Source organism: Anoplopoma fimbria, chromosome 17, assembly GCF_027596085.1.
Source record: "Anoplopoma fimbria isolate UVic2021 breed Golden Eagle Sablefish chromosome 17, Afim_UVic_2022, whole genome shotgun sequence".
NCBI lineage: Eukaryota > Metazoa > Chordata > Actinopteri > Perciformes > Anoplopomatidae > Anoplopoma > Anoplopoma fimbria.
Window position 1 is genome coordinate 30670162 of NC_072465.1, and position 15012 is coordinate 30685173.

Sequence of the window (15012 nt, forward strand, 5' to 3'; positions counted from 1 at the left end):
TGTCTCCTTGTCCTCTCTCCTCTTGTCTCCTTGTCCTCTCTCCTCTTGTGTTATTGTCCTCTCTCCTCTTGTCTCATTGTCCTCTCTCCTCTCTCCTCTTGTCTCCTTGTCCTCTCTCCTCTTGTGTTATTGTCCTCTTGTCTCCTTGTCCTCTCTCCTCTTGTGTTATTGTCCTCTCTCCTCTTGTCTCCTTGTCCTCTCTCCTCTTGTGTTATTGTCCTCTCTCCTCTTGTCTCCTTGTCCTCTCTTGTGTTATTGTCCTCTCTCCTCTTGTCCTCTTGTCTCCTTGTCCTCTCTCCTCTTGTGTTATTGTCCTCTCTCCTCTTGTCCTCTTGTCTCCTTGTCCTCTCTCCTCTTGTGTTATTGTCCTCTCTCCTCTTGTCTCCTTGTCCTCTCTCCTCTTGTGTTATTGTCCTCTCTCCTCTCTCCTCTTGTGTTATTGTCCTCTCTCTTGTGTTATTGTCCTCTCTCCTCTTGTGTTATTGTCCTCTCTCCTCTTGTGTTATTGTCCTCTCTCCTCTTGTCTCCTTGTCCTCTCTCCTCTTGTGTTATTGTCCTCTCTCCTCTTGTGTTATTGTCCTCTCTCCTCTTGTGTTATTGTCCTCTCTTCTCTTGTGTTATTGTCCTCTCTCCTCTTGTGTTATTGTCCTCTCTCCTCTCTCCTCTTGTCTCCTTGTCCTCTCTCCTCTTGTCTCCTTGTCCTCTCTCCTCTTGTGTTATTGTCCTCTCTCCTCTTGTGTTATTGTCCTCTCTCCTCTTGTGTTATTGTCCTCTCTCCTCTTGTCTCATTGTCCTCTCTCCTCTCTCCTCTTGTCTCCTTGTCCTCTCTCCTCTTGTGTTATTGTCCTCTCTCCTCTTGTCCTCTTGTCTCCTTGTCCTCTCTCCTCTTGTCTCCTTGTCCTCTCTCCTCGTGTCTCCTTGTCCTCTCTTCTCTTGTGTTATTGTCCTCTCTCCTCTTGTCCTCGTGTCTCCTTGTCCTCTCTCCTCTTGTATCCTTGTCCTCTCTCCTCTTGTATCCTTGTCCTCTCTCCTCTTGTATCCTTGTCCTCTCTCCTCTTGTCTCCTTGTCCTCTCTCCTCGTGTCTCCTTGTCCTCTCTCCTCTTGTCTCCTTGTCCTCTCTCCTCTTGTCTCCTTGTCCTCTCTCCTCTTGTCTCCTTGTCCTCTCTCCTCTTGTCTCCTTGTCCTCTCTCCTCGTGTCTCCTTGTCCTCTCTTCTCTTGTGTTATTGTCCTCTCTCCTCTTGTCCTCGTGTCTCCTTGTCCTCTCTCCTCTTGTTCCTCTCTCCTTGTATCCTTGTCCTCTCTCCTCGTGTCTCCTTGTCCTCTCTCCTCTTGTCTCCTTGTCCTCTCTCCTCTTGTCTCCTTGTCCTCTCTCCTCGTGTCTCCTTGTCCTCTCTCCTCTTGTCTCCTTGTCCTCTCTCCTCTTGTCTCCTTGTCCTCTCTCCTCTTGTCTCCTTGTCCTCTCTCCTCTTGTCTCCTTGTCCTCTCTCCTCTTGTCTCTCCTTGTCCTCTCTCTCCTTGTCTCTTGTCCTCTTAGATGTGTGATGTCATCTGTCCTGTCCTCTCTCTCCTTGTCCTCTCTCTCCTTGTTGTCCTCTCTCTCCTTGTCCTCTCTCCTTGTCCTCTCTCCTTGTCCTGTCTCCTCTTGTCTTTTACTAGGATGTCTTTGACAGACTAAAGACAGAACCTGATTCTCCTTGTCCTGATGTTTGTCTCCTTGTCCTGTTCTCCTAAAGACGTTCTTGCTGAACTCTCTTGTTCTCCTTAGATGTGATGATGTCATGACTGTGTCTGTGACATCATCACGGCTGTGGTTGAGTTCAGTGAAGGTGACTCCATCAGGAGGTGCTTTCAGGTGTGAGGTGGGAGGAGTTCTTTCTCCTTTCACAGCAGAACGTTCCATTTAAATGCAACATGTAGTTTATTGTTTAACATAAACGTATTAATGTGTCCACACTGATCGACATGTAGTTTATTGTTATTTAACATAAACGTACTCCTGATAGAACTGTTCTCCTGATAGAACTGTTCTCCTGATAGAACTGTTCTCCTGATAGAACTGAACTGTTCTCCTGATAGAACTGTTCTCCTGATAGAACTGAACTATTCTCCTAATATAACTGTTCTCCTAATAGAACTGTTCTCCTGATAGAACTGTTCTCCTGATAGAACTGAACTATTCTCCTGATAGAACTGTTCTCCTGATGGAACTGCTCTCCTGATAGTACTGTTCTCCTGATAGAACTGGACTGTTCTCCTGATAGAACTGTACTGTTCTCCTGATAGTACTGTTCTCCTGATAGAACGGAACTGTTCTCCTGATAGTACTGTTCTCCTGATAGAACTGAACTGTTCTCCTGATTTCTCCTGATAGAACTGGACTGTTCTCCTGATAGAACTGGACTGTTCTCCTGATAGAACTGTTCTCCTAATAGAAACTGTTCTCCTGATAGAACTGTTCTCCTGATAGAACTGTTCTCCTGATAGAACTGAACTGTTCTCCTGATAGAACTGTTCTCCTGATAGAACTGAACTGTTCTCCTGATGGAACTGTTCTCCTAATAACTGTTCTCCTGATAGAACTGATGAACTGTTTCCTGATACTGATAGAACTGTTCTCCTGATAGAACTGTTCTCCTGATAGAACTGAACTATTCTCCTGATAGAACTGTTCTCCTGATAGAACTGTTCTCCTGATAGAACTGAACTGTTCTCCTGATAGAACTGTTCTCCTGATAGAACTGAACTATATTCCTGATAGAACTGAACTATTCTCCTAATAGAACTGAACTATTCTCCTAATAGAACTGGACTGTTCTCCTGATAGAACTGAACTATTCTCCTGATAGAACTGTTCTCCTGATAGAACTGTTCTCCTGATATAACTGAACTGTTCTCCTGATAGAACTGTTCTCCTGATAGAACTGTTCTCCTGATAGAACTGAACTGTTCTCCTGATAGAACTGTTCTCCTGATAGAACTGTTCTCCTGATAGAACTGAACTGTTCTCCTGATAGAACTGAACTGTTCTCCTGATGGAACTGTTCTCCTGATAGAACTGAACTGTTCTCCTGATAGAACTGTTCTCCTAATAGAACTGTTCTCCTGATAGAACTGAACTGTTCTCCTGATAGAACTGTTCTCCTGATGGAACTGTTCTCCTGATAGAACTATTCTCCTGATAGAACTGTTCTCCTGATAGAACTGTTCTCCTGATAGAACTGAACTGTTCTCCTGATAGAACTGTTCTCCTGATAGAACTGTTCTCCTGATAGAACTGTTCTCCTGATAGAACTGTTCTCCTGATAGAACTGTTCTCCTGATGGAACTGTTCTCCTGATAGAACTGTTCTCCTGATAGAACTGTTCTCCTGATAGAACTGAACTGTTCTCCTGATATAACTATTCTCCTGATAGAACTGTTCTCCTGATAGAACTGTTCTCCTGATAGAACTGAACTGTTCTCCTGATATAACTGTTCTCCTGATGGAACTGTTCTCCTGATAGAACTGAACTGTTCTCCTGATAGAACTGTTCTCCTGATAGAACTGTTCTCCTGATGGAACTGTTCTCCTGATAGAACTGAACTGTTCTCCTGATAGAACTGAACTGTTCTCCTGATAGAACTATTCTCCTGATAGAACTGAACTGTTCTCCTAATAGAACTGTTCTCCTGATAGAACTGTTCTCCTGATGGAACTGTTCTCCTGATAGAACTCATGAGGGTTTATAACCATAAAGGGCTGAGTCGTCATGTTTTATCAGTTTTGTAATGTTTGAGACACAAAGTGACACCATATGAACTATTTAGCAGCTTTACAGGAACCATAACTATCAGTGTTCTCCGTCTAATCGATGATTTAACCTGAATGTTAATGAAGGAGAAACTACACACGAGCTGACCTCAACCTGCAGCTTCAGAACTTATAGTTTGGATTCACAGGTTTTATTGATCTGCAGATGATCAGTTCTGAAGTCCTTTTAGCATATTGATATTTCATCCTGCTCATGATGTTTTTTGTGGATTTGGGACAAAACTTAAACATCTGAATCAGCTGATGTGAAATACTTTGATGCTGCGTTCACAACAAACACAGCAAGTTTTCACGTTTACACTCGGGATCATTTGTGTTTATAGACGCGCCGCCGAGGAGGAGGGGCTTATCTCCATGGCAACCGCTATCAACTAAGCCATTGATATGGAGGAAATATCCACTATTTCTGATTTGTGTTTGTTCTGGAAGTCCCAGATATCCTGTAAACTAAATGCTGTCTGGTTCATAAGATAAGATAAGATAAGATCATCCATAGGGTATAGTGCAAACAAGAGACATAGTAAAAAAACAAAAAAACAAGATCAAAACAAGTCTTATAAATAAGCAGTAAAAACCAGTAACGAGTCCACAATAACTGAAATATTATATACAACGTCATCCTGAGTTTTCTCTGTGTCTAGTGAGACACACGGCTTACTACATCTGTATGAACACAATATATATATATATATATATATAATAAACTGATTTAGCTGAAATAACAACATAATGATGCTGATTTATAAAAAGTCTGAATTCATGTTTTGTTATTTCTGTCTGCAAGACGACAAGAAAACAACGTTTAAAATGTTTTCTGAATGGAGTTTGGTTTGGTCGATGCTAAGCTAACATTGTAGCTGCTCCATCCACACTCAGAATAACGTCATATAGACATGAATACAGCAGCGTGGTTATTGTTAGTACCGTATATATTTATACTTATAGTTTGTGTACCAATATGAGGGATCATAGAGATCTGGGAGAACACACACTGATCATTTATTTATTAACTCTATTTTCTGATTCAACAACGTCATGACATCACTGATGACAGGAGGAGAATCTCAACGCTGATTGGCTTTAACGACACGTGTTTCCTGGATCTAGTTGATCTCAAGAAGATGAGAGGAAAGCCTTCAAACACTCGTTGCTCCTCAGGGTTCTTCTCAGAGCTTCACAACGTGAGGCGGTTTGTTTTATAGATAATACACTTTATTAATGCTTCACATGAACGGCTTCAAGTATGTGGTGAAGTCATGAGGAACATGCTGCATCATGTCATTACAGGTTCACAACAACCAAAAAGAACCAAGAAGATAACGAGTGTAACTCAGAGACATGAACATAAACCAACCAACACTTAGAGGAGGGGTTATAATATCTATAATCTCATATTCATAGACTACTTTGTCTTCATACAAACCCTGTAAAGACAGAAGTAAAATATCTCATAAAGAAACAAAGATTAAGTATCCTGTAAACTATTTGATTTGACTGATAAATATTTACTCATGTAGATTTAAAGACTAGAAACGATGGATCGTTTAGTGTAATCCCCTATAAACCCTGATATGTTTTTATCAGTTCATCATTTGTGACGGTCACGTGATCACACACCACGTTACAAAAGTTCAGAAGTGCTCAACCGAATGCTGGCTTCACCGCGGAGAGTAAAACTAAGCTTACACATGTATATATATATATATATATATATATATATATATAACGATCTAAAGTACTTCAGTAAAATACTGATTATCCAGTTCAGGGAAAAAGTTGTCTTACAGATTAAATGAAGCTCCTTTATGAATGTGAGGTCCAGGATTATTATCTTCAGATGAATCAATAAAAGAGAGAGACCTCATTACCTGTAGTTACCTGTCGTCTGTGTTTAGTAACTAAAGGTTTCAGTGGTGACCGGGTTCAATGAGGGAGACGGAGGAGGTTCATTAAAGAATAATGGTAAAATATAATGACATTATTGATAAATCAAATTATTATTTTCTTGGTTAAAGGTTTTTCAGGAAAGTGAAATCTTGAATTGGCTTATTTATTTTTTCAGAACAACAATCATAAACTCAAATATATCCTTTTCTCAATGATATTAAACATAAAATCCTCAGAAAATATTTGGTATTTAGTTTGTAACGTGAATTTTCTTTTTAGCCAGTAATGATTAATGATTTCATCTGAATTATTATTATTATGAACATTAATCAATAGATTAGTTTGTTAAACTGATTGACTGACTAAGTGCACTGAGTCCTCCGGTGTCTCTATGGCAACAGCAGAGGAAGTGACGCGGGTCTGATGCTGACCCGTTTTCACACCGGTTCTCTTATACTCAGACGATGCGTCACACGGCTCCGCCTCCAGAGGACCGTCCTGGCTCCGCCTCCTGTCTCGTGGTCATCGTCCTATCAGATCAGCTGTCTGTCCGTCAGCAGAGCTCCTTTGATCTCCACTCAGTTCATTAGAACATTAACGGCTGCATGTAAACGGGAACATTAGTGGAACATTCACAATATGTATATGTATTTTAATAAGAACAATAAACATGTCAGTGTAGTGTTCTCCTGCTGTAGAGAACAGAACCGTAAGTAAACCGGTTCTAACAGATGTGTTTGGGTTCTGCAGCGTTCTGATGGAGCTTCATGAATGTGCAGAATAACGTCTCGTATGTTTTCTGTCTTTACCCGTCACTCTTGTGTCACTCCTGTGTCACTCCTTTGTCACTCCTGTGTAACTCTTGTGTCACTCTTGTGTCACTTTTGTGTCACTCTAGTGTCTGATGGAGTCCATGCAGACACATTTGGATGCTGAACATCAGAGTTAAAGTTGGATGTAGGTCACACGCTTCAGGGATCTGGAGTTGAACCGCTCGTCCTCCTGGTCCAGAGAGAAACTGGACAAACGTGATACAGACAGACTGTTGTTACAGACGGTTACAGACTGTTTACAGACTGTTACAGACTGTTGTTACAGACTGTTACAGACTGTTGTTACAGACGGTTACAGACTGTTGTTACAGACGGTTACAGACTGTTACAGACTGTTTACAGACTGTTACAGACTGTTACAGACTGTTGTTACAGACTGTTACAGACTGTTTACAGACTGTTACAGACGGTTACAGACTGTTGTTACAGACGGTTACAGACTGTTGTTACAGACTGTAACAGTCTGTAACAACAGTCTTACAGACAACAGTTGACTGTTGTTACAGACAGTCTGTTACAGTAACAACAGTCTGTAACAGAGTGTTGTTACAGACTGTTACAGACTGTTGTTACAGACGGTTACAGACTGTTGTTACAGACTGTTGTTACAGACGGTTACAGACTGTTGTTAGAGACTGTTACAGACGGTTACAGACGGTTACAGACCGTTGTTACAGACTGTTGTAACATTTATCTGAACTATTGCTGCAGAGAGGAACTCCAGCCGTTCTGACTGTTTCATGAGACACATTTCTATTTCAGGATAAAGGTTTCTCTGACATGAAGTGATGAATGAATCCTTCTGAATGAGACGTCTGCTGATCAACCTCTGACTAAACTGTTTTATTGTTTGTTTGGTTCTATGAGGAGATGATTTAAATATTAACCTGACACTTTATATTATTGATTTTCAGTTAATTATTGTGATATTTTACAAGAATTTAAAAAGCAAACTTGATAATAATCAATAAATTGGTCATTAAATGAATCATTACATTTGTAGATGACCTGTATTCCTTAGGTGTAGCCGTGTCCCCTTCAGGTACAGTCCATAAACGTGGGAGAGGCTGGACTCTGTTTGTTTACGTTTGGTTGGAGCTTTTTGTGGACTCAGTTCACTTTAAAGGAAAGAGTGAGTTCATCTTCAGAGAGTTCTTCTTCCTGACGGAGTCTGTTTCATGTTTACACCACATCAGAGAGCTAAAGATGGAGGAAACTCAGTGAGAGAGGAGGAGGAGCCGTCCTCACGGTGGACAGATGTTTAGGTGGTGCAGACAGGTGGAGACAGATGGAGACATGTGGAGACAGATGGACATATGGTGGAGACAGATGGAGACGGCAGAACTGGGTCTAGAGATGTTCTGGTAACAGAGCGTCTCCGATACATCAGGGAGTCCAAATGTACAGATATGACATCATCACGTTATCATTCATCAGCTGACTGAACAACAACAACAACAACAACAACAACAACACGCGTCTCTCTCTGTCTCTCTCTCTCTCTCTCTCTCTCTCTCTCTCTCTCTCTCTCTCTCTCTCTCTCTCTCTCTCTCTCTCTCTGTCTCTCTCTCTCTCTCTGTCTCTCTCTCTCTCTCTGTCTCTCTCTCTCTCTCTCTCTGTCTCTCTCTCTCTCTCTCTCTCTGTCTCTCTCTGTCTCTCTCTCTCTCTGTCTCTCTCTCTCTCTCTGTCTCTCTCTCTCTCTCTCTCTCTCTCTCTCTGTCTCTCTCTGTCTCTCTCTCTGTCTCTCTCTCTCTGTCTCTCTGTCTCTCTCTCTCTCTCTCTCTCTCTCTGTCTCTCTCTCTCTCTCTCTCTCTCTCTCTCTCTGTCTCTCTCTGTCTCTCTCTCTCTCTCTCTCTCTCTCTCTCTCTCTCTCTCTCTGTCTCTCTGTCTCTCTCTGTGTCTCTGTCTCTCTCTGTCTCTCTCTCTCTCTCTCTCTCTCTCTGTCTCTCTGTCTCTCTCTGTCTCTCTCTCTCTCTGTCTCTCTCTCTCTCTCTCTGTCTCTCTCTGTCTCTCTCTCTCTCTCTCTCTCTCTCTCTCTCTCTCTCTCTCTGTCTCTCTCTCTCTCTCTCTGTCTCTCTCTGTCTCTCTGTCTCTCTCTCTCTCTCTCTCTCTCTCTCTCTCTGTCTCTCTGTCTCTCTCTGTGTCTCTCTCTCTCTCTGTCTCTCTCTCTCTGAGCAGAGATGGTAAAGAAGAGAGACGTCTCACTCCTCTGCTCTTCTGATCAGCTGAGAGCTGCACATGCTCAGTAGAGATCCATACGGTGTTGTTGGTACACAGCTGTTAATGAATATGATCATTGTATGTATGAACATGTTTGTTATTACTGCGCCGGTTCTTAGCTGAGTGGGATGACCTGAAGTATCTAAAGTCAAGAGAAGAGCTCTTTGTATTCTCTAAATGCTTCACTGCTTCCTTTCCTAGCTCCTTTAGCCGAGGAAACACTGGACCTCCCTAAGACACAGAGGAATAACGTCCAGCTGTCTGTGTTGATATCACAGACTGTATAACGTCACTCATTGGTTTGTGGACTGATGTCATGAAGCGATTACGACCGACGTAGAGACGCCGTATACGTCTCTGGTGTGGACCTGTCAATCAGTGTGTAGCCCCGCCCTAAAGCATCCCCTGCTTTATGGTCTGTTTGACTCTAAATGGAGCATCATTGACTAACTGAACATCATGCTGTATTGAAGAAGACTTGAAACTAGAGATTGAGACCATAAACTCATGTTTACAATGTTTACTGAGGGAATAAATCAAGAGAGAAGTAGAGTCATTTTCTCATAGACTTCTATACAACCAGAGGAGTCGCCCCCTGGTGGACAGCAGAGAGAATGCAGCTTTAAGACAGGAAGAACCAGAGACTCTGATATCAGCCGTACGGGGAATCCTCATGAGAAGGAGATGAACTTCTGTTCTAGAGAACTGTGGAGTTTACTTATATCTATTGGCTCCGGATGGATGAAATCATTGACAGATAATATTAATAATCATATAAAGATGAACTTTTAAACATTCATCACGTCTCCAGCTAATCTTCAGTCTGTTACAGTCTGAGCAGCTTCACACTAAATACACTAAAGCAGCTTTATGACTCCTTATGTGTAGAGTGTGTGTGTGTGTGTGTATATATTTGTACCTGTGAGTGTGTATTTGTACCTGTGTGTGTGTGTGTGAGTGTGTATTTGTGTGTGCGTGTATATATTTGTACCTGTGAGTGTGTATTTGTACCTGTGTGTGTGTGAGTGTGTATTTGTACCTGTGAGTGTGTATTTGTACCTGTGAGTGTGTATTTGTGTGTGCGTGTGTTTGTGTGTATTTATTAACCTCGTTGTAAATGAAGTTATCTATGGAGCTAGTTTTCCTCTTTAGCAGGTTATTTAATGGCTTAATGTAATCAGTACAGTTCAACACAATACAGTAAAATACATAAATACACTAAACAACACAAACACTGAGTATAACAGCAGATCCAGAGAGGAGCTGGTGAGATTCCTGTGATTTTACTGAACAGTTTGTGTTTTCAGAACGCGTCAGAAACACGTTTCCTCTCTCGTCTCTGTTGAAACACACTCAGATTCGGGATGATTACATATTTCTGAACATTTATCACCTCTCTGTCTGAACACGTTCAGTTCTCCATCAACAGAAACGTTCAGTGAGATCACTTCTACTTTCTCTTTAAACAGCAGGTTGTATATTAGTATCATGTTTACCAGTAACACCAGTTCAAAGCCATTGATGCGCTAAATGTTTGTTACTGGTAACAGTTCTTCTTCTAAACTTATTACTGGAATATTAAAGAAGTTATGGCTGCAAAACATAAATATTAGTGAATAAGTTGTTTTATTCTTCGTCTTTATGAACTCTGGTTCAGCCTTCAGTGACGTGAATGATGTTTGTGTTCACAGATGAAGTGAAGGACAGAAGATGAAAATACACAAGAAGGACAAGCAGCAGGTGTGTATGACGCACACACACACACACACACACACACACACACACACACACACACACACACACACACACACACACACACACACACACACACACACACACACACACACACACACACACACAGTAGGTGGTTCATAAAGACCTCAGCAGTCTCTCGTGTGTTTAGTGAAACATTTGAAACTCCTCTTTAACGTCTCTGAGGCTGATGACATCACTTCCTGTTGTGTCCTGTGTTTACTGCTGAATGGACCCTTCAGTGTTGAATCCAGGAAGGAGAGAGGAGACAGGAAAGAGGAGAGAGGACGGAGGAGAGAGGAGCAACTGATCTGAGTGAGATGATAAAACTCCTCCACATAACTAAGCTGGTTAATTATTTAATGGGCGTCTCCTTAAAACGGCGGCTCTGAGACATCCATGTCTCATTCTATTAATCGTTGTCTCCTTGACTCCTCTCTCCTCACGTCTCCTCCTCGGGGAGGAAAGGAATGGAGGAGGTTCAGTCCTGTAGGGTTGTGTGAGCGCTCCTCCTCCTCGTTGTGTTTCCATGATGGCTCTCTGTTTGTAATATTCATGAGTCAGAGTGATGAGTCATGACTTATTTCAGGAGGAGGTGACACAGCAGGCCTCCTCTCTGCAGCGCCTCCTCTCTGCAGGCCTCCTCTCTGCAGCGCCTCCTCTCTGCAGGCCTCCTCTCTGCAGCGCCTCCTCTCTGCAGGGCCTCCTCTCTGCAGCGCCTCCTCTCTGCAGGCCTCCTCTCTGCAGCGCCTCCTCTCTGCAGGGCCTCCTCTCTCTCTGCAGCGCCTCCTCTCTCTCTGCAGCGCCTCCTCTCTGCAGCGCCTCCTCTCTCTCTGCAGCGCCTCCTCTCTGCAGGGCCTCCTCTCTCTCTGCTGCGCCTCCTCCTCTCGTTGGCGTTCTCCATCTTCACCCCGGTGCTCACGCGTCTCTGGACAGGAGATAAAGGTTCTTCAGCAGCAGTGAATGTGTTGTGTGGTCACACCAGCAGAATGAACACTAATGGTCTCCATGGGAACAAGAACAAAAAGATGTAAACTGCAGCCTGAAGAAAAGTTTGTATTTAAGACAAACTGGATCCATGCTAAGCTAACGGGTTATTGCTAGACCGGCTGTGACGTTGTCTTCATGGCGTAACAGAGCCAGAGGAGTGTTCTACTGGTCATCAGCTTAATAATAATAATAATAATAATAATCAATCCTTTATTAGTCCCACAATGGGGAAATTATTTCTCTGCATTTAACCATCCCGGAGGAGCAGTGGGCTGCAATGAAGCGCCCGGGGAGCAACTTGGGGTTAGGTGTCTTGCTCAAGGACACCTCGGCATGTTGTCTGTAGAGGGGTTTGAACCACCAACCTTGTGGTTACGGGACAAGCGCTCTACCTCATGTGCCACAGCCGCCCCAATGGATGTTAAATGGATGTTCTCCATTAATTATTATAATTTGGTTTATGAAATATCTGCAAAACTAATTCATCAGCTGTACTTTGTATTTATGTAATGTTATTGTGCTAACATGCTAAGCTACGATGTTGAACATGGTAAACCTGACCTTCTAAACATCTACATCGTTAGCATCGTTAGCAGATGTCTTTCTTAAACCTGGTTCAAGGAAATCTGGTCCTCTAAATATAGATATACTTTAGTGATTCGTCTTTAATGAGTGTGACTCATCATTCATATAGCAGGTTAAAGTGAGTTTATATTAACTTAAATACTGGTTGCATTGATCACTTCCTCTTCACATGATTCTATTTATTGTATCGTCCCAGCACAGGAAACGAATCACCACTAAATATAATAATACATGCAGTTTGGTTTACAGGTTCTATCAGCTGGTTCTACCAGGTTCTACCAGGTTCTACCAGGTTCTATCAGCTGGTTCTACCAGGTTCTATCAGCTGGTTCTATCAGCTGGTTCTATCAGCAGGTTCTATCAGCTCTTGTTCTGATGGGAGCTGAAGAGTTCTCCCTGATGCACTGATGGAGCGTCAGTATCTGTTTGTCTGCCTGACACATCTGGAAACAACAGAGAGATGAGTAGAGACACTGATGTCTGAGACACACTGTCACAGAGGAGGAGGAGGAGGAGGAGGAGGTGCTAACGTTACTGTGGTGCTCCTGTTAGCTTAGCATCAGTGTTAGCCCCTGCTAGCTGTTGTAGCAGTGAGAGGAAGCAGCAGCATCGAGGAGACTGCAGCGCTCACAGTCTATATTTGTGACAGTGTGTGTGTGTGTGTGTGTGTGTGTGTGTGTGTGTGTGTGTGTGTGTGTGTGTGTGTGTGTGTGTGTGTGTGTGTGTGTGTGTGTGTGTGTGTGTGTGTGTGTGTTATTGATCCAGAGGCAGTGTGATCGCAGGCAGCTTCCCTCAGCTGTGTTCTGTCGGCTTTACTCCTCTGCTACACTGCAGCACTTTACTGTGTGTGTGTGTGTGTGTGTGTGTGTGTGTGTGTGTGTGTTTGCAGTGTGTGTGTGTGTTTTGTGTGTGTTTTTGTGTGTGTGTGTGTGTCCATGTCAGACTGTGTGTGTGTTTTATGTGTTTTTTATGCATGTAGTCATCCATGTCAGCACATTAACCCGTGAAGCGTGTGTGTGCGTGTGCGTGTGATTAAGCCGTGTATGTGTATGTAGTCATCCATGTCAGCACATTGAGCCGTGCAGTATCATAGTGGGAGTGTGTGTGTGCGTACATGTGTAGTCAGTCATGTAAGCACATTCAACCATGACATGATGTGTGTGTGTGTGTGTGTGTGTGGTGTGTGGGTTGGGGGGCTGTAGTGTCTTTGTCGTCGTGGAGACGGATGGTGGCTGTTTGGCTCAGATTCATTACTGAGCCTGAGTTAGCTCAGCGGCTAATTTTAGCTTGTAGGTTACCTGTAGCTGCGTGTGTGTTTCTGCTGCAGCAGGTGGAGAGTTTCTGTTCTAACGAGCGTCAGCTGAGAGGAATCGTTATCAAAGGTAACGAGCAGAACGTCTGCATGTCTGCATGTCAGGGAGAGGAAACTAAGGAGAAAACAAAGGATCAGTAAGAGAGAGAGCCTTTCTGCTTTCTCTCTGCATCTGTATAACGTCCGTCTGAAGGGGAACAGGAAGTAGAACAGATCCGTAAACACACCAACCAGAATCATCCTCCAGTCCGTCTCTACACAGCTGGAGAGGGAACGGAGCCGTCTGATTGGACGTTGGGAGATGACCTTCACTGAGTGGTCATAAGATGAAGGTCATGGATCAGAATGAGTAGACGATCTGACCTCTGACCTTCAGTCAGAGCAGTGAGTGTTCAGGTGAGGTTTGAGGCGTGGTGATCATGTGACCTAGCTGGCGAGCAGCGACTGCTGTGACCCGTTTAGAGGAAGTGACCTACTTCATCTGTTCAGACCAATGAGAACCCTGCTGGTGATAACAGGGTGTATAAGATGGTTGAAAGTAAGATCAGGTGAGTCCTGACAAGAGGAGCAGATCAGCACTAAGACAAAAGGAGCAAATCTAACTTTTATTGATCCCTGATCAGGTTTTTTGCCGATCATTGATGATCCATATTGTCAGATACAGATCTTTGATGTTTAAATATATCAGCTGGTCTACAAGGATCCAGAATATTTATTTTTCATCAACGTCCAAAAATCATTTCAACTCTGAAGTCAGTAACCATCAAAATACTAAATGTTATAGTTGTTATAACTTTGTTATAGTTGTTTAGAGTGTTTTCTTTCGTCATGAAATCACTCAAATCGAATAAGGAAATAACAGATTGTATCTTTATTAATTAAAACAGATCTCTTCATTAATAGTTTTAATGATGTGTTATAATCTTAGAGCTAGTGTTAGGAAGTTAAACATCATAATTCATCTTTATATCTATTTTATATTTTAACTGGATATTCGGAAGATGGATGGATGAAAACATCTCCTTCAAACTACTGGATTTCTTCTAGTTCATCACCAACACTACATTTTACAGATTACATTGAACACATCATGATAACGTTATAATTTACCTTCAACAATACTCACCTGTTTGGAGCTTGAACGCACCACAGGGTAACTGAACGTAACCTCCGTTAGCGTTAGCCGTTAGTTATCAACAGTGTTGGTGGGAGAGCTCACTGTGGTTATTGATTAATGTGAACAGGATGATGAGAATGCTTCATAATAGAATAGAATACAATAGACCTAATGTTGCTATGCTAACAGCTAACGTTACTAGCTCTCCTCCTGCTGGTGATGTGTTTTCACCTCCATGAACACGGAGGTCACTCTCCTCTGGTCAGCGTTAACGTGGAGCCTCCCTCACATCTGACCTGAGGGAGTGAAATACAGACATTCAACACATGACGGATCTCACATCACTAAACATAGATCACCAATAATATAATAATAAACTGTAGGACAGCTGATCAATGAGTGACGAACAGAGCCAGTTTGATAGTGGACAGGTCGTTGGACTGTTGTCCAGAGATGATGTGCAGATGAGTCTGTGATGAACCATCGTTAGTCTCTACTGATGA

The 15012-nt window shown here is 42.7% G+C and overlaps 1 protein-coding gene across 1 annotated transcript in view; it reads left to right on the forward strand.

The window, feature by feature from the left end:
- Positions 1-15012, forward strand: part of chd6 (chromodomain helicase DNA binding protein 6) — a 67656-nt gene that overhangs the window by 1333 nt on the left and 51311 nt on the right. Inside the window, 1 exon segment of the mRNA XM_054617780.1 lies at positions 10445-10493. Coding sequence (XP_054473755.1) covers positions 10464-10493 — 30 coding nt within the window. The 5' untranslated portion in view covers positions 10445-10463.